The following is a 20,474-nucleotide window of genomic DNA, read 5'->3' as shown; positions in this document are numbered from 1 at the left end:
CCAGAAAAGGAAGTAAACGAAATGGAGGCAAGCAACCTTCCAGAAAAAGAATTCAGAGAAATGGTCATAAGGTGGCTGAAAAGAATGGAAGACAAATTCGACAATATGAGCAAGAACCAAGAGGAAATGAAGAAGAACCAAGAAGAAATGAAAAATGACATCGCTGCTGTAAAGAACTCAATAGAAAGCATCAAGAGTAGACTAGAAGAAGCAGAGGACCGCATCAGTGAGCTAGAAGACAAGATGGAAAAAAATACCCAAGAAAAGCAACTTCTAGAAAAAAAAATTAAAAGGCAGGAGGAGAGTCTAAGGGAACTTTGGGACAACACGAAACAAAACAACATCCGCATAATAGGGGTTCCAGAAGGAAAGGAAGCTGAGCAAGGAATAGAAAACCTCTTTGAAGAAATAATGACAGAAAATTTCCCAGATATAGGGAAGAAAAAACCCACACAAATCCAAGAAGCTCACAGAGTCCCAAGCAAAATGAACCCCAAAAGACCGACGCCAAGGCACATTATAATTAAATTGGCAAACACCAACGACAAAGTAAGAATCTTAAAAGCAGCAAGAGAGAGACAGAAAGTTACATACAAAGGAACCCCCATCAGACTAGCAACTGATTTCTCAACAGAAACTCATCAGGCCAGAAGGGAATGGAATGAAATATACAAAGTCATGCAAAGGAAGGGGCTGAATCCAAGAATACTGTACCCAGCAAGGCTATCAATCAAAATTGAAGGTGAAATCAGGAGCTTCACAGACAAAAAAGGACTAAGGGAATTTATTACCACCAAACCAGCAATGCAAGAAATGCTAAAGGGTCTACTGTAAAAAAAAAAAAAAAAAGAAAGAAACAGGAAGCGAAGAAGTAACACAGGGGTAAAGAATAGGAATGGCGACAAATAAGTACCTATCAATAATAACTTTAAATGTAAATGGATTAAATGCCCCAATCAAAAGACATAGGGTAACAGATTGGATAAGAAAACACGACCCATATATCTGCTGTCTACAAGAAACCCACCTCAGAAAAAAAGACGCACACAGACTGAGGGTGAAGGGATGGAAAAAGGTTTTCCAGGCAAATGGAACTGAAAAAAAAGCTGGGGTAGCAATACTTATTTCTGACAAATTAGATCTCAAACTGAAGGACATAACAAGAGATAAGGAAGGCCATTTCATAATACTAAAGGGAGCAATCCAACAAGAAGAAATAACTCTGGTAAACATATATGCACCCAATACAGGAGCACCCAAATACATAAAAAAACTCCTGGAAGATATCAAGGGAGACATTGACAGCAATACAATCATAGTAGGAGACTTTAATACCCCACTATCACCATTGGACAAATCCTCTAAACAAAACATCAGCAAAGAAACATCAATCCTAAATGACTCACTAGACCAGATGGAATTAATTGACATCTTCAGAACATTTCACCCCAAAGCCACAGAATATACATTCTTCTCAAGCGCACATGGGTCATTTTCAAAGATAGACCATATGTTGGGACATAGGCAAAGTCTCTTCAAATTCAAGAAGATAGAAATCATATCAAGCATCTTCTCAGACCACAGTGGCATAAAACTGGAAATCAACTACAATAAAAACAACCCAAAGAAATCAAACACATGGAGACTAAACAGCATGCTATTAAACCATGACTGGGTTACCAGAGAGATCAAAGAAGAAATAAAAAACATCATGACAACAAATGACAATGAAAACACTACAATCCAAAATCTATGGGACACAGCGAAAGCAGTCTTGAGAGGGAAGTTCATAGCTCTACAAGCCTACTGCAAAAAACAAGAAACAGGGGTAATAAATTACCTAACCCAACAACTCAAAGAGTTAGAAAAAGAGCAACAAGAAAAGCCCAGTGTAAGCAGAAGGAAGGAAATAATAAAGATCAGAGCACAGATAAACGACATAGAGACCAAAGAAACAATACAAAAGATCAACAAAACCAAGAGCTGGTTCTTTGAAAGGATAAACAAGATTGATGAACCTCTAGCCAGGCTCACCAAGAAGCAAAGGGAGAGGACCCAAATAAACAAGATCAGAAATGAAAGAGGTGAAATAACAACAGATCCCGCCGAAATACAAAGGATTGTTAAAAAATACTACGAACAACTCTATTCCAACAAACTGGACAACCTGGAGGAAATGGACATATTCCTAGAAAAATATAACCTTCCAAAACTCAATCAGGAAGAATCTAAACAGCTCAACATGCCAGTAACTATGGAAGAAATTGAAGCAGTCATCAAAGAGCTTCCGGCAAACAAAAGCCCGGGGCCAGACGGCTTCACAGGAGAGTTCTACCAAACATTCAAGGAAGAACTAAAACCTATCCTCCTCAGACTATTCCAAAAAATTCAAGAGGAAGGAACACTTCCAAGCTCCTTCTATGAAGCCAGCATCACCCTAATACCAAAACCAGATAAAGACAACACAATGAAAGAGAATTACAGGCCAATATCCCTCATGAATGTAGATGCCAAAATCCTCAACAAAATTCTAGCAAATAGGATCCAGCAGTACATCAGAAAGATCATACACCATGACCAAGTAGGGTTTATCCCAGGAATGCAAGGATGGTTCAATATCCGCAAATCAATAAATGTGATACATCACATAAACAAATTGAGAGATAAAAATCACATAGTCATATCAATTGATGCAGAAAAAGCATTTGACAAAATCCAACACCCTTTCTTGATAAAAACTCTCAACAAGGTGGGAATAGAAGGATCATACCTCAACATCATAAAAGCTATATATGATAAACCCACAGCTAACATCATACTCAATGGGCAAAAACTAAAACCATTTCCCCTAAGAACAGGAACAAGACAGGGATGCCCACTCTCACCACTCCTGTTTGACATAGTACTGGAAGTATTAGCCACTGCAATTAGACAAGAAGAAGAAATAAAAGGCATCCAAATTGGAAAAGAAGAAGTAAAGCTGTCCTTATTTGCAGATGACATGATATTGTACATAAAAAACCCGAAAGACTCCATCAAAAAACTAACAGACTTAATAAATGAATTCGGCAATGTAGCAGGATACAAAATTAACACCAAGAAATCTATGGCATTTCTATACACCAACAATGAACTTACAGAAAGAGAGACTAAAAAAGCAATCCCATTTTCCATCGCACCAAAAAAATTAAGATACTTAGGAATAAACCTAACCAAGGAGGTAAAAGACCTATATGCGGAAAACTACAGGACACTGAAAAAAGAGATAGAGGAAGATGTAAACAGATGGAAGAACATACCATGTTCATGGATTGGTAGAATCAACATCATTAAAATGTCCATACTACCCAAAGCAATCTATAGATTCAATGCACTCCCCATTAAAATACCAACGGCGTATTTCACAGACCTAGAAAGAACTCTCCAAAAATTCATCTGGAATAAAAAAAGACCCCGAATAGCCACAGCAATCCTGAGAAAGAAGAATAAAGTAGGAGGGATCTCAATACCAGATTTCAAGCTGTATTACAAAGCCACTGTCATCAAAACAGCCTGGTACTGGCACAAGAACAGACATATAGATCAATGGAACAGAATAGAGAATCCAGATATCGACCCAAACCAATATGCGCATTTAATATTTGACAAAGGAGGCATGAGCATACAATGGAGTCAAGACAGTCTCTTTAATAAATGGTGTTGGGAAAATTGGACAGATACATGCAAAAAAATGAAACTAGATAACCAACTTACACCATACACAAAAATAAACTCAAAATGGGTACAGGACTTAAATATAAGACGGGAAACCATAAAAATACTAGAGGAATCCACAGGCAGCAAAATCTCAGACATATGCCAAAAGAACTTTTTCAGTGATACTGCCCCTAGGGCAATGGAAGCCAAACAGAAAATAAACAAATGGGACTACATCAAAATAAAAAGCTTTTGCACAGCAAAAGAAACCATCAACAAAACAACAAGAAACCCCACTGTATGGGAGAACATATTTGCAAATGGTATCACTGATAAAGGTTTAATTTCCAACATCTACAGGCAGCTTATACAACTTAATAAAAGGAAGATAAATGATCCAATAAAAAAATGGGCAACGGACCTAAATAGAAGCTTTTCGAAAGAAGACAGAAGGAAGGCCAAGAGACACATGAAAACATGCTCAAAGTCACTAATTATCCGAGAGATGCAAATCAAAACAACAATGCGATACCATCTCACACCTGTCAGAATGGCTATCATCAACAAATCAACAAACGACAAGTGTTGGCGAGGATGCGGAGAAAAAGGAACCCTCGTGCACTGCTGGTGGGAATGCAGACTGGTGCAGCCACTGTGGAGAACAGTATGGAGTTTCCTCAAAAAACTGAAAATGGAACTCCCATTTGACCCAGTAATCCCACTCCTAGGAATATATCCTAAGAAACCAGAAACACCAATCAGAAAGGATATATGCACCCCTATGTTCATAGCAGCACAATTTACAATAGCTAAGATTTGGAAACAGCCTAGGTGCCCATCAGCAGATGACTGGATCAGAAAACTATGGTACATCTACACAATGGAATACTATGCTGCCATAAAAAAGAAGGAATTACTACCATTTGTAGGCACTTGGATGGAATTAGAGAACATTATGCTAAGTGAAATAAGCCAGTCAATGAAAGAAAAATACCACATGATCCCACTCATTTGGGGATAATGAAAAACATTATAAACTGATGAACAAAAAGATAGTTACAGAGGCAGTAAAGCATCAAACAGACTGTCAAATTACAGTGGTAAGGTTAGGGAGAGGTGGGGAAAATAAGAGATCAACTGAAGGACTTATATGCATGTATATAAGAGTAACCAACGGATGCAAAACATTGGGGGGTGAGGGCATGTATGGGAGTGGGGTGGGGGTGGGGGGCAATGGTAAGATATGTACACATATAATACCTTAATAAAAATTTGAAAAAAAAAAAAAATAAATAAATAAATAGCGCAGAGAACTCAGAGGAAGTTGAACAAATGGATGAGTGATACAGGCAAATAGCCTTAGATTTCAGTATTTTAGTTAAAATCCCACACAACACCTGGGATTTATACTCACATGGGAACCACTTAGTTTATTATGAAAACAAGCACAGAGACTAGGAAATGGAAAGTAATCACAGTTTTCATAAAGATTGCCGAGAGAACTTTCCCAGTCCAGGGAAATTACAGCTATGAATATACAGCATGTTGGGGTTCCTTGTCCTGACCCAGTCCTGGCTGCCTCTCACCCCCAACCTGTCCCCTGCTCTCCTGCTACTTTGCTATTTCCCCAGTTCCTGAGCCCAGCATGTAGGTGTTAAAGAGAAGAATTAGCTGACTACTAGTACCCATTAGAACCCTATATAATCAGAACAACTTCAAAGTAATTGGAATAAAGGATTACTGGGCAATTCTAAAGAGAAACTGATTTATCCATGTTCATAGCAGCATTAGTCACAATAGCCAAAAGGTGGAAGCAACGCAGGTGTCCACCAATGGATGAAACCACAAACAAAGTGTGGTACCATACACTGGCATAATATTCAGCAATAAAAAGGGAGAAAACTCGGTCACATGCTTCAACATTTAATGAACCTTGAGGACATTATGCTAAGTGAAATAAGCCAGTCATGAAAGGACAAACACTAAATAATTCCACTTACATGACGTTCCTAGAATAGTCAGATTCATAGAGACAGAAAGTAGAATGGTGGTTGCCAGGGGCTGGGGGGAGGAGGAATGGGGAGTTAGTATTTAATGGGGACAGTTTCAATTTGGGAAGATGAACAGTTCTGGAGATGGATGGTGGTGATGGTCATGCAACAATGTGAATGTACTTAATGCCACTGAGCTACACACTTTTAAAAGGACGAAAGTAGTAAATTTTTGTTATGTATATTTTACCACAATAATAAATAAATCAACAAACAAACAAAAAAGAACTGAGCAGCTCCTCACAGCATTGCTGGATCATATGGTAATTCTATGTTTAATTTTTTGAGGAACTGCCATACTGTTTTCCACAGTGACTGTACCATTTTACATTCCAATCCTCTGTTCCCTTTTAAAGTTCATCTCCACTCCTCACCACCCTGGGGTGTTCAGAGCCATCAATTACTTACATTGGGTACTGAAAGGCAATGTTCCCTATAATAGATCCAAACTGGAAACTACATAAAAGTCCAACAATAAGGGATCAGTGAAATGGTAGATCCATATAATTGAATCCCATGTATCTATTCATAATATTGTGAGAGATTATTTGATGACATGAAAAGATACCTCTACTATTTCCTTAAATTAAGAAAAAGGGGCTACTACAAAACAGAGTGTGGAGTGTAAATCCTTTAAAAAAAAAAACACACACAACCCTACAATTATATATGTATAGGAGAAGCTCTCTTAACTAACCTCCATATAAATGATTCACTGGATGAACTAAAATCCTCTTCCCTTGTAAAACACAGTGACCCAGCATCTCTAGTTTTTTTTTACCACTGTCTCAACCATTGAGTTACACACCGAGTAAAAGACATGGCTTCCAAACTAGTGTATTCCAGTTTATTTATTATATATCAATTAATGAATTAAATATGCCACAAGACTGTGAAATATGCTTGCAAAAAGAATATTCGTATGAGAACCAAGTTGAATGCTTGGGGAAGAAGCATTAAACGTGTCAAAATGAGAAGTGGATGAGACACGTGTAAGTCTGAGGATACCATCTCTTTGAGGGGATCTACCTCTCTGAGTTATCCCCAGGGGGCATCAAGTCCTGGCTCCTTGATTGTCCTGAATGTTCACTGTTCTTCATGTTCACAGTTACCAGCCACACCATACTCACCAACTGTACAGTCAAGAAACTATTTTATTCTGTTGCAAATCCCCAGGTCAGTATGTAACAGGTATATATAGAGCTCACTCCTACAGTGGCAAGTGTGTGGCCTTTCACTATTCTCTCCTCCTAAACCCAGATGATGGCAGACATCACTAATCAATGACTGGATTCCTTCCCACTGAGTCCACACTATAGTCTAGTCTCAGAAACCCTCTCTGGATAGAGACAATAAGTCAATTGAAGTTGACATTTGAGATGAAACCTAGGCTGCCTCCTGAACCTCCCTTAAGTGACAGGACTTTTTTTTTTAAATCAGGTAGAAAATTAAACATATATAAAGTAGCTAAAGTCCTGGCCATTGGGCCCTTGGCCTGAATATTCTGTCTTGTACATAGTAAGTGCTCAGTGTTCATGGAGTGAAGAAATGAAAGAATGAATGACAAATGCATTCCATCTTTCTCCCTCACACATCCTTCTTGGTTTCCCCTTACACCTATGCTGTGGATTTCTTCCCAGTCTGTAAGGCAGCAGGACGCCATAGCACCCAGAAATCCCACCACTAATAATGGGTTTCTTTTGGACATGCTACCCCATTCAGGGTTATCTGCAGGTGGCTGCCAGATTGGGATAAAAAACACCTAATAAATTCTGCCTACCTCAAGAAGGGTTGTGACAAGACAGCAAAATGATGCTCAGGGATTGCTTTACTAACTGTGAAGCACTCTGCCCCAAGCAGAGAGGAGTGTTGTAAATCAGACTTTTTCTTTGTTCTATTGTTGCATAACTTGTTGGAAAGCACTAGCTGGTTTCTCTTTTTTCAAGGCGGGAGGCGGGGGGGAGGGGGGGGAAAGATTTCATCTCCTTATTCTGCTTCCCCTTCCCTCTGTTTTTGAATTTCCTGGAGTTTTGGAAGCACACCCCAACAGTTCCGGAACTTTCTCCCTTCTGTTTCTTTGTTCACCCTGTTCCTTCTTCCTGTACCTCCACTCTACAAACTCAAGACTGACCTGCTGATATCCTGCCCCACCCAGAGGCCCAGTTCAAATGCAACCCCTGCTGAGAAGCCTTTTCTGATTCCAACCACCTGGGTGGCACCTCTGCCATCTCTCAACATGGCAGCCCTCGCAAACCTCTTTCATTTCCTTTACCACATTCTGTCTTGTTTTGTAGGTCTAAGTAATAACTGACTAAAGTCAGTCATCATTTATGGAGAACTTTGAGTGTGTTGGTCACCATACAAAAAACTTATGTGTATCATCTTACTTAACATGCAAACCTCTATAACTATGTCCATTTTATAGACTTGGAAACCGAGGCTTAGTGATGCTAAGGAGCTCAACGTCACACAGAACCAGTCAGTCAATCAATCAATAAATCAATCATTATTCGTTAAGTGTCTACAATGTACCAGACATATTCTAGATGTTAGAAAATTAGCAGTAACCAAGTCAGACAAAGTTACCATCCACAAGTATCCTTATAGTGGGCAAAAACAAATCATTAAAAAAATACAAGTAAATAAATACTATGTCAGGTGGTAACAAATGCTCTGGTGGGGGAGGGGGGGAAGTAGGGGATTAGTGATGGCTGGGATGGGTGTGCTATTTTATAAAGGTGATGTAGTGGAGGAAAAAAAATGGTGGCAGAATAGACAGACGTGTCCCAAGCCTTGTTCCGGAGCAGATAGAAAGAACTGCTAAGGGTCGCACAGGGAGTGTCTGTTGGTGAGTTAAGGGACAGCTATACTCCAGGAGAAGGTGGGGGACTGTTGGACGGGGTTCCCCTGACCGGGCAGCCCCCACTGCTGCTGGGTTCCCTCCCGGAGCCACCGGCTCAGACGCGGAGACCACGCCATCTTGAAGGGGAAAGTGGATGTTATCAGAAACCTGAAAATCTACAACTGTGGCACCCACCAAACAGCTGCGAAACCCAAAGCACTGGTCCCCAATTGGCGCAAACACGCGGATTCAGAGGAGCTCTACACTCCACCACGGAAAGGTCAGATTTCGCCTGGGATAAGGTGAGATCTCTGGTCCCAGCAGGACAGAGAAACGTGCACACTGTGGGAGCTGGAGGAACAGGGGAAGTCTGCACCTAGAAAAATCCATGGCTGTTGGGGCTGGCATGATCCATGAATGTGGAAGGGGGTCCTCAGAGCTGCTAACAGAGGGGATCTCTAAAAAGCAACCCATTTTGATCTGAGGCAGAAGGACAGCCTAAAAATTTTAAAAGTGTGCTGGCTGCTTGGACACGAGGGGGTGGCGGGGGGGAGGAGGAAGGACTGTGCAGACTTGCGCGCAGCCCCGGAGTTTGCACACTTGTGCTTTCTCCTCTTTAAATCCTTGTTTCTGATTGCTGAGCCCAGTGCATGGGATCACCCAGTTGGGGACACCCTAGGAGACTGCAGGGGAAAGTTGTTTTTCTGGAACCTGGGGATTGGAGCGGGGAGTGACCATCGGAGAACCAGCTCTGGGGCAGCTCACGCCCACAAACCAGTATTGAGTGCCACAGGGAAAGCAGGATCTAAGCACAGGCTAGAGAGGACCTATAGACCTGGAGGTCAATCCAGAAACACTGCCACCCAGGGGCTGAATCACAAATTGACTCTTGTATAATCACAAATAAAGGAATACAAGAGAGTAAGACACACTGCCTGCTTAAAAATCAGGATTGGCTTACAACACTGAGGAGCAGTGGAACTCAGGGAACTGCAATACTGTCCTGACTGCCAAACAGGTGTGCCAAACAGAACAATAGAGGAAATGAATGACCTTCACTTCTGCACATTTTTTTAAATTTTTATTTATTTATTTTTCGTCTTTTACTTAAGAAACTAATTTTTTTTCTTTTTTCCTCACTTGATTTTACCTTTTTAATTATTACATTTTTATTTTCAATCAGTATTATTACTACTACTATTTTACCTTTTTTTTTTTTAAAAGTGTCATTTTATATTCTCTTTATTTGACTTTGAGATTAGTGTTCTACATTCTATTTTCATCTTTCTTTTAGCATCATTCTACTCTATCTCAACTCTACCTTTATGCCATCACTCTCTTCCTAACTTTCCCCTTTTGTTGTCCTGTTTCGCTTACCCTTCTCCTGCTTTAAATTCTCCCTATTCTTTCTTTTTACCCCCTGTTAAAATCTCACCCTACTTATATATCTAATTTCCAATCCCCTGCTCCGAGTTCATACACACCTCTCTCTTCTCTGTCTTCACTATCCAAAAAATTGTTTTTCTCTCTGTCCTTTTGTTGTTGCTTGCTTGAATGTTGATTATATCGATTTTTTATGCTTGTTTGTGAGATTGTATTGCTTATTCTTTTTTTGTGTTTTTTTTGTTTGCTTTGTTTTTGTTTGTTTTTTGCTTCTGGTTTTCCTCACTTCGCTTGATATTAATTGTTGTTTGTAGTTTGTATTCATCTCCAGGTACTTGTTGCTGACATTTGCTGGGATTAGTGGCTGTTCTAGTGGAGTTTTCTCCCCATATATATAGTTTGTTCCCCATTTCCTTTCTTATTCTCTTTCTTTTCTCTCTTACTTTTTTTTTTCCTTTTCCCAATTTCATTTTGGCACTCCTTTCTTTCTTTTGTCTTTTTTCTCTGCTTCTTTCTCTCCTATCCCCTAATTTTCCTTTCTCTGGTGGTCACCTTTATTTAGGGTTATTAATATTGTGAATACATTTCTGTTCAGTGCCTTGTGTGTTGTACCTGGTTGTGTTGTATTTTGTGCCTTTAAATCAACGCAGGAGAGAGAGAACTACATAACCAGACACCAGGAGAAGAGAGACCATGGGGAGACAAAGAAACAGCCTACATATGAAAGAAAAGCAGGCATCACTAGAAAAGGAAGTAAACGAAATGGAGGCAAGCAACCTGTCAGAGAAAGAATTCAGAGAAATGGTCATAAGGTGGCTGAAAAGAATGGAAGACAAATTCAACAATATGAGTAAGAACCAAGAGGAAATGAAGAAGAACCAAGAAGAAATGAAAAATGACATCGCTGCTGTAAAGAACTCAATAGAAAGCATCAAGAGTAGACTAGAAGAAGCAGAGGACTGCATCAGTGAGCTAGAAGACAAGGTAGGAAAAAATACCCAAGTAAAGCAGCTTCTAGGAAAAAAAAAATTAAAAAGCAGGAGGAGAGCCTAAGGGAACTTTGGGACAACACAAAACAAAACAACATCTGCACAATAGGGGTTCCAGAAGGAAAGGAAACTGAGCAAGGAATAGAAAACCTGTTTGAAGAAATAATGACAGAAAACTTCCCTGATATAGGGAAGAAAAAACCCACACAAATCCAGGAAGCTCACAGAGTCTCAAGCAAAATGAACCCCAAAAGACCGACGCCAAGGCACATTATAATTAAAATGGCAAACACCAATGACAAAGTAAGAATCTTAAAAGCGGCCAGAGAGAGACAGAAAGTTACATACAAAGGAACCCCCATCAGACTAGCAACTGATTTCTCAACAGAAACTCATCAGGCGAGAAGGGAATGGAATGAAATATACAAAGTCATGCAAAGGAAGGGTCTGCATCCAAGAATACTGTACCCAGCAAGGCTATCAATCAAAATTGAAGGTGAAATCAGGAGCTTCACAGACAAAAAAGGACTACGGGAATTTATTACCACCAAACCAGTGATGCAAGAAATGCTAAAGGGTCTGATGTAAAAAAAAAAAGAAAAAGAAATAGGAAGCGAAGAAGGAACACAGGGGTAAAGAATAAAAATGGCGACAAATAAGACCTATCAATAATAACTTTAAATGTAAATGGATTAAATGCCCCAATCAAAAGACATAGGGTAAAGGATTGGATAAGAAAACACAACCCATATATCTGCTGTCTACAAGAAACCCACCTCAGAAAAAAAGACGCACACAGACTGAGGGTGAAGGGATGGAAAAAGGTTTGTCAGGCGAATGGAAATGAAAAGAAAGCTGCGGTAGCAATACTTATATCTGACAAATTAGATCTCAAAGTGAAGGACATAACAAGAGATAAGGAAGGCCACTTCATAGTACTAAAGGGAGCAATCCAACAAGAAGAAATAACTCTGGTAAACATATACCCACCCAATACAGGAGCACCCAAATACATAAAAAAAAAACTCCTGGAGGATGTCAAAGGAGAGATTGACAGCAGCAATACAATCATAGTAGGAGACTTTAATAATCCACTATCACCATTGGACAAATCCTCTAAACAAAAAATCAGCAAAGAAACATCAATCCTAAATGGCTCACTAGACCAGATGGAATTAATTGACATCTTCAGAACATTTCACCCCAAAGCCACAGAATATACATTCTTCTCAAGTGCACATGGGTCATTTTCAAAGATAGACCATATGTTGGGTCATAGGCAAAGTCTCTTCAAATTCAAGAAGATAGAAATCATATCAAGCATCTTCTCAGATCACAGTGGCATAAAACTGGAAATCAACTACAATAAAAACAATCCAAAAAAATCAAACACATGGAGACTAAACAGCATGCTATTAAACAATGACTAGGTTACCAGAGATATCAAGGAAGAAATAAAAAACATCATGGCAACAAATGACAATGAAAACACAACAATCCAAATCTATGGGACACAACAAACGCAGTCTTGAGAGGGAAGTTCATAGCTCTACAAGCCTACTGCAAAAAAACAAGAAACAATGGTAATAAATTACATAACCCTACAACTCAAAGAGTTAGAAAGAGAGCAATAAGAAAAGCCCATTGTAAGCAGAAGGAAGGAAATAATAAAGATCAGAGAGAAGATAAATGACATTGAGACCAAAAAAACAATACAAAGGATCAACAAAACCAAGAGCTGGTTCTTTGAAAGGATAAACAAGATTGATGAACCTCTAGCCAGGCTCACCAAGAAGCAAAGAGAGAGGACCCAAATAAACAAAATCAGAAATGAAAGAGGTGAAATAACAACAGACCCCACCGAAATACAAAGGATTGTTAAAAAATACTATGAACAACTCTATTCCAACAAACTGGACAACCTGGAGGAAATGGACATATTCCTAGAAAAATACAACCTTCCAAAACTCAATCAGGAAGAATCTAAACATCTCAATAGGCCAATAACTATGGAAGAAATTGAAGCAGTCATCATAAAGCTTCCAGCAAACAAAAGCCCGGGGCCAGACGGCTTCACAGGGGAGTTTTACCAAACATTCAAGGAAGAACTAAAACCTATCCTCCTCAGACTATTACAAAAAATTCAAGAGAAAGGAACACTTCCAAGCTCCTTCTATGAAGCCAGCATCACCCTAATACCAAAACCAGATAAAGACAACACAATGGCCCTAACCAGTTTGGCTCAGTGGATAGAGCGTCGGCCTGCGGACTCAATGGACCCAGGTTCGATTCCGGTCAAGGGCATGTACCTTGGTTGCGGGCACATCCCCAGTAGGGGGTGTGCAGGAGGCAGCTGATTGATGTTTCTCTCTCATCAGTGTTTCTAACTCTCTCTCTCTCTCCCTTCATCTCTGTAAAAAATCAATAAAATATATTTAAAAAAAAAAAAAAGACAACACAATGAAAGAGAATTACAGGCCAATATCCCTCATGAACATAGATGCCAAAATCCTCAACAAAATTCTAGCAAATCAGATCCAGCACTACATCAGAAAGATCATACACCATGACCAAGTAGGATTTATCCCAGGAATGCAAGGATGGTACAAAATCTGCAAATCAATCAACATGATACATCACATAAACAAATTGAGAGATAAAAATCACAGTCATATCAATTGATGCAGAAAAAGCACTTGACAAAATCCAACACCCTTTCTTGATAAAAACTCTCAACAAGGTGGGAATAGAAGGATCATACCTCAACATAATAAAAGCCATATAATAAACCCACCGCTAACATCATACTCAATGGGCAAAAGCTAAAACCATTTCCCCTAAGAACAGGAACAAGACAGGGATGTCCACTCTCACCACTCCTGTTCGACATAGTACTGGAAGTATTAGCCATCGCAGTTAGACAAGAAGAAGAAATAAAAGGCATCCAAATTGCAAAAGAAGAAGTAAAGCTGTCCTTATTTGCAGATGACATGATATTGTACATAAAAAACCCGAAAGACTCCACCAAAAAACTAATAGACTTAATAAATGAATTTGGCAATGCAGCAGGATACAAAACTAATGCCAAGAAATCTATGGCATTTCTATACACCAATAGTGAACCTACAGAGAGACTAAAACAGCAATCCCATTTACTATCACACCAAAAAAATTAAGATACCTAGGAATAAACTTAACTAAGGAGGTAAAAGACGTATACACAAAAAAAATACACGACACTGAAAAAAGAGATAGAGGAAGACGTAAACAGATGGAAGAACATACCATGTTCATGGATTGGGAGAATCAACATCATTAAAATGTCCATACTACCAAAGCAATCTATAGATTCAATGCACTCCCCATTAAAATACCAACAGCATATTTCACAGACCTAGAAAGAACTCTCCAATAATTCATCTGGAATAAAAAAAGACCCCGAATAGCTACAGCAATCCTGAGAAAGAAGAACAAAATAGGTGGGATCTCAATACCAGATTTCAAGCTGTATTACAAAGCCACTGTTCTCAAAACTTCCTGGTACTGGCACAAGGACAGACATATAGATCAATGGAATAGAATAGAGAACCCAGAAATCGACCCAAATCACTATGCTCAATTAATATTTGACAAAGGAGGCATGAACATACAATGGAGTCAAGACAGCCTCTTCAATAAGCGGTGTTGGGAAAATTGGACAGATACATGCAAAAAAATGAAACTTGACCACCAACTTACACCATACACAAAAAATAAACTCAAAATGGATCAAGGACTTAAACATATGATGGGAAACCATAAAAAATACTAGAGGAATCCATAGGCAGAAAAATTTCAGACATATGCCGAAGCAATTTCTTCACTGATACTGCTCCTAGGGCAATGGAAGCTAAAGAGAAAATAAACAAATAGGACTGCATGAAAATAAAAAGCTTTTGCACAGCAAAGGAAACCATCAATAAAACAACAAGAAAGCCCACTGCATGGGAGAACATATTTGCCAATGATATCAACCATAAGGGTTTAATCTCCAACATTTAGAGGGAACTCATGCAGCTTAACAAAAAGAAGATAAACAACCCAATCAAAAAATGGGCAACTGACCTAAATAGACACTTTTCGAAAGAAGACAGAAGGCCAAGAGACATGAAAACCTGCTCAAAGTCACTAATCATCAGAGAGATGCAAATCAAAACGACCATGCCCTACCATCTTACACCTGTGAGAATGGCTATTATCAACAAGTCAACAAATGACAAGTGCTGGCGAGGATGTGGAGAAAAAGGAACCCTTGTGCACTGCTGGTGGGAATGCAAACTGGTGCAGCCACTGTGGAGAACAGTATGGAGTTTCCTCAAAAAACTAAAAATGGAACTCCCATTTGACCCAGTGATCCCACTTCTAGGAATATATCCCAAGAAACTAGAAACACCAATCAGAAAGGATATATGCACCCCTATGTTCATAGCAGCACAATTCACCATAGCTAAGATTTGGAAACAGCCTAAGTCCCCATCAGTAGATGAGTGGATTAAAAAACTGTAGTACATCTACACAATGGAATACTACGCTGCAGTAAAAAAGGAGTTCTTACCATATGCAACAACATGGATGGAGATGGAGAGCATTATGCTACGTGAAATAAGCCAGGCAGAGAAAGATAAATATCACATGATCTCACTCATTTGTGGAATATAATGAACAACATAAACTGATGAACAAAAATAGATCCAGAGACAGAGAAACATCAATCAGAATGTCAAACCTCAGGGAAGGTAGGGAGAGATCAACCAAAGGACTTATATGCATGCATATAAGCCTAATCAATGGACACAGACCACAGGGGGGTGGGGGCGTGAATGGGAGGTGGGGGGTAATGGGGGAATAAGGACACATATGTAATACCTTAATCAATAAAGAATTTTTTTTTTTAAAAAAAGGTGATGTAGTGACATTTGAGCAGAGACCTAAAAGAAGTGAGGGAATGAGTCGAGATCTGGGGGAAAGAGCATCACAGGAGGATGGAGCAGCTTATGCAAAGGCCCTGGGGTGGACACATCTTTGACATGTTTGATGAACAGCAAGGAGGTTAGCATGGCTGCAGCTGCGTGAGAGGATGAAGTTAGAGACGTGACAGGGATTAGATAACATAGGGCCTTGCAGATGTGCTAGGGGCTTTGGCTTTGACTTTGACTGAGATGAGGAGCCACACTGGAGGATGGCTTCCATAACCCATGCTCTTATTTACTAGGTTAGACTACTGATGATACATGAGTGAATGTCAAAAAACACGTGGGGACATTTTCTCATTAAAACCAGCAGAATGGCAGCCAGAAAAATCTGAAAACCACCCAAGAGAGCGCAAGATCTGAACTAACAAGGATGGCTAATTATTGAGGGATAGGAGGCATGCCCATCTTCTTTGTTGTAAGGAGTCTGTGGTCCCCCCAGCACAGGACTGGGTGGGCTTCCGTGACAGCCTCAGTGGCTTCTCTTATTAAACTTGGGAAAAAGTAAATTTCCCAGTCCTGTCCCTGGGGAGGTCTCAGTCCCTCCAGGAAATGTCCTTTACTCACAAAAGGCAGCGAGCAAAAGGCGACTTCTGCAATGACTCACCAGAGAGAAATGAAAATTGTGTTCGGGCTAGAAAAGAATCCATTTGAAAGTGACACATTTGCCTCCAGAATATTGATATAAGGCTTTTTCTTTTTTTCCCTTTTCATTTGAAGTATGGCAGAGCTTTCCCACTACACTGCCTCCCAGCACAACCAACATCAACTTCTGAAATTCCTGCCCTTATTCCTCTCAGGGGCAAAAATACAAAACTGGGGATGAGGCCAGCTCCCACCAACCTCATTTGGAAGTGTCACCTGACAGCAGGACAGCGTGTGCTGCACCGATAGTCCCAGGACAGTCGTGACTGCAAATATCTTCTGGTTGGTGACCCACCAACCAGTCGTTTCCAAACTTTGGGGTGCATGCAAACCACAGAGGAGCTTGTTAAAATGCAGATTTCAGAAAATTGGACTCAGGAGGTCTGAGCTGAGCCCTGGAAGCTGCGTTTCCAATAGAATCTTGTATGATTCTGATGTCTGTGGTCTGAGAAACACTGCCCCAAACCACAGGGACAGCCCCAAGCATCCAATCTTTCCATATCTAGGCTTGCAGGATGAAGTGTCCCCCAAACCTTTCCTAGACCATGAAGCGTGTTTTGGCTCCTTGCAGGTCTGGGACCTCTCTTGGGCAAATAAGAGCAGAGAAGAATGTTAAAATCCCAGACCTTGCCAATGTTTATCTGAATCCTCTGCGTTTATCATCCTGACTCAAACTACCACACTGCCCAGGGTTTGCTTTCTGGGTCATATCCAGGGGGGCCCGCACCCCTGGGGTTTGCAGCTGCCCTGGGATGGTAGCTGCCCAGGGTGCAGCCATAACGGAAGCGGATGCCAGACCTTGCCCAAGGCTCTGATAGTAAAAGGTAACAAAAAGGCCCAATTGTAATTATGAAATATTGTTTCATTTCTCAATATGTCAAATTTACAGGTTGATACTAGGTACTCCCACAGCAGTTGGAAACAAAAGAGCTTAGCATCTGTGATTATAATTCACTGGAACAGGGAGCTGTACTCCCTTCCTCATGACTTCAACGTTGGTTTGAGGGCCCTGTTAGTTGCTTCACTTGGGCACCAAAATTGTTAATGAAAATCTTCCTGTGGTGTACTCCACTTGGTTCATCTCTGCTCAGAGGCTACCTGCTTTGTCCTTTCAGTCTAAATAATTCTCTCCCCCAAACTCTCTCCCTTGGTATTTCTATCCCTGAGCCTGCTTTATTTTTCCCTTGTCCGCTTTACTTGAAATATGGAACAGATTGATTTGCCTGCTACTCTCTTTTATCTTAATCCCCCTCATAGACAGGTTCTCTGGGAGCCGGCATATTGTCTTATTGGCTGAAATTTGATGCTGTGCACAGAATAGGTACTCAATCAATATTTGCTGAATGAATGAATGATGCTATGCTCTGATGGTCTCTGGAGGCATTGCTAACCCTATGATACTACACTCATTGGATCCACGGGTCTTTGGAGACTAAAGGAGTATACCAAGAATAACAACAGCTCTTTTTATTTAGTAATTACTATGTACAAGGTGCATACATTTTTTCATTTTATCCTCAAGGCAGTTACGCGAGGTAGGGATTATGAACCCCATTTAAGAGACAGGAAGAACAGCCTACGCCACATAGCTGGTAAAAGGCAGAGGTGGGATTCAAACCCAAGTCATCTATGTTAAGGTCTTTACGCTAACCCTTAGCAGTTGGACTTGATACTATCTGCTTAGTGTTGACAAAAGAATAGAATCTAGAGGTGAGCAAGACCAGGCCATACCCTCCCTAAGTTTATGGTCTTCCTGGTCATGTAGCAGAGTGATGGTGGGCAGAGAATTATAGTTATCCTCCAAACCTGAGCTCCATCCCTTATTAGCTGAGCCTCAGGTTCCACCTCTATAAAATGGAAATAATAATTCTTACCTTGTAGGGATGTTGTAATGATTCAGTGTAACGATAAGAAGGGCTTACCTAACACAGAGCCTGGCACATAGTAAACACTCAATTAATGACTGCAGAGACAAGACCCACATCCAAAGCAATGATATAGCCCATTGGTTACCAGAATTGTCTTCATGGTAGATGTTATGGACTGAATGTTTGTGTCCCCCCAATTCATTTGTTGAAGCCCTACCCCTTAATGTGATGGTATTTAGAGATGAGGCTTTTGGCAGGTAATTAGGTTTAGATGAGGTTGGAGTCCCTACGATGGGATTGGTGCCCTTATAAGAAGAGGAAGGGACACCAGAGCTTCCTCTCTCCACCATGTGAAAATACAGCAAGAAGGTGGCTGTCTGCAAGTCAGGAAGAGAGCCCTCACCAAGAATCTGACTAGAACTGTGAAAAATAAATGTCTGTTTTTTAAGCTACCCATTCTATGGTGTTTTGTTTTAACAGCCTGAGCTGACTAAGACAGTAAAGATTCTGTAAGTCATAGGGCAGTTTAACTAGTGAGCTTACAAATGAGGTTAGGAGCCAGACAGACATGGTTTGAATTTTCCATATCAGCTGTGTGACCCTGGGCAAGTCATGTTACCTCTCTGAGTATCAGTTTCTGCATCTTGTAAATTATTGTAAGGATAAAATAACGTAATTATAGAATAAGGGTTCAACCCAGAGAATGCTCCACAAATATTAGCTACAATAATAATGATATTGGTTGAGTAATATCTGGTAAATCTGGTCAAAAGTGGAGGAGGAGCGAGGGGGTGAGAGGAAGTGGGGCCAGGTGCTGGAAGGAAGTCCAGGCCAGCAGGCCAATTTTGGAATCCAAAGATGGGAAAACAGCCAACCAACAGGTGGTAATCCATGCAGAAGGTCAACTGTTAGGTATACCCCAGCTTCACAGGGACAGGACCTGGGGAAAGTCCACCTCTAAGACAGCAGGCCTCTGACAGCAGCAACAAGAAATCTGTGAGCCAGGAGTTTGGGGGGCAGAACTCTTACCCATGTGGCACATGGGAGACTAGCAGAGCTAATGAAAATGTCCAACATTCATGTGCCAGGTGCTTGCCACGTGCTTTACATGCAGTATCTCATTTTATCCTCACAGCAACCTTATCAGGTGATGCTATTAGGATCCCATTTCACAGAGGAGGAAGCTGAGGCCCAGAGAGGTTAATAAATGTGCCCAAAGTTGGTGAGTGGTGGCGTCAGGATTTGAACCCAGGCAGACACTTCCAGAGAAATGCTTCAGGTCCTCTGCCCCACATCAAGGGGCCAGGGTAGTGCAGAGCCTGCAGGTGAAGGTCAAGAGGCCTGGAGGGGAGGAAGGCGGCAGGGGCCCAGGACTGGGTGATCCCCACATCAGGGATCATGTGATCTGAGGATGTCCTACCTGGGATGGGAAGAATTGATCCCTGGAGACCAGCCAGATGCAGTTGGGTGGGTGGCAGCACATACATTTCCCATATCCTCGGACCTACCTACTGGGAAGAGAGGTACTGCTGAGAGTCCCGTGATACTGGTGAAACTGCCTCTAAATTACCTTCTTCATTAACTGTACAAATTTGCATCTTAATTAGGCTTAATGGAATACAATTACCAGACTCCAAGTTTCTCTTTCAGATTCCAAGCAAGAATGCCAGAGACAAGCCAGAAAGCAAAAATGTGGGGCTGAGGAGAGACTGGTGGGACTCTCCCTGCAGGGAATTGTGTGCCTGGAAAAGGAGGGTGGTGGCTGGGCCGTCCAGGCTCCTGAGGTGAGGAGATGAGGGGGGCCTGGGCTTTGGGATCAGGTGTAGGTGGGAAGCCTGGCTCTGCCTGTGACCAGTGGTGTGACCTGCAGTTACTGTCTTCTCCGAGCTGCAGTTTTTTTCATGTGTAAAATGGGGTAGTGAAAACATTTACCATTGGGTGGAACAAATGAGATCACAGGTCTGACAGCACCCGGCACAGAGGTTGGTATG

General features: G+C 40.8%; 1 protein-coding gene across 6 annotated transcripts in view; it reads right to left on the bottom strand.

Annotated features, from left to right (window-relative positions):
• The window catches only part of HRH1 (histamine receptor H1), an 87,179-nt gene that overhangs the window by 26,418 nt on the left and 40,287 nt on the right, over window positions 1-20,474 (bottom strand). Inside the window, exon 2 of one of the 6 annotated variants that reach the window (XM_080673222.1) lies at window positions 19,904-19,994. The exons of the other annotated variants lie outside the window; for them this stretch is intronic. Coding sequence (XP_080529348.1) covers window positions 19,904-19,977 — 74 coding nt within the window. The 5' untranslated portion in view covers window positions 19,978-19,994. The remainder of the gene's footprint in view (window positions 1-19,903; window positions 19,995-20,474) is intronic. 6 annotated transcript variants of the gene reach the window in all.

Source organism: Plecotus auritus, assembly GCF_963455305.1.
Source record: "Plecotus auritus genome assembly, chromosome: 6".
In the NCBI taxonomy this organism is placed as follows: domain Eukaryota; kingdom Metazoa; phylum Chordata; class Mammalia; order Chiroptera; family Vespertilionidae; genus Plecotus; species Plecotus auritus.
Note: the sequence above shows the minus strand (reverse complement) of the source record. Positions and strands in the feature narration are given on the sequence as shown.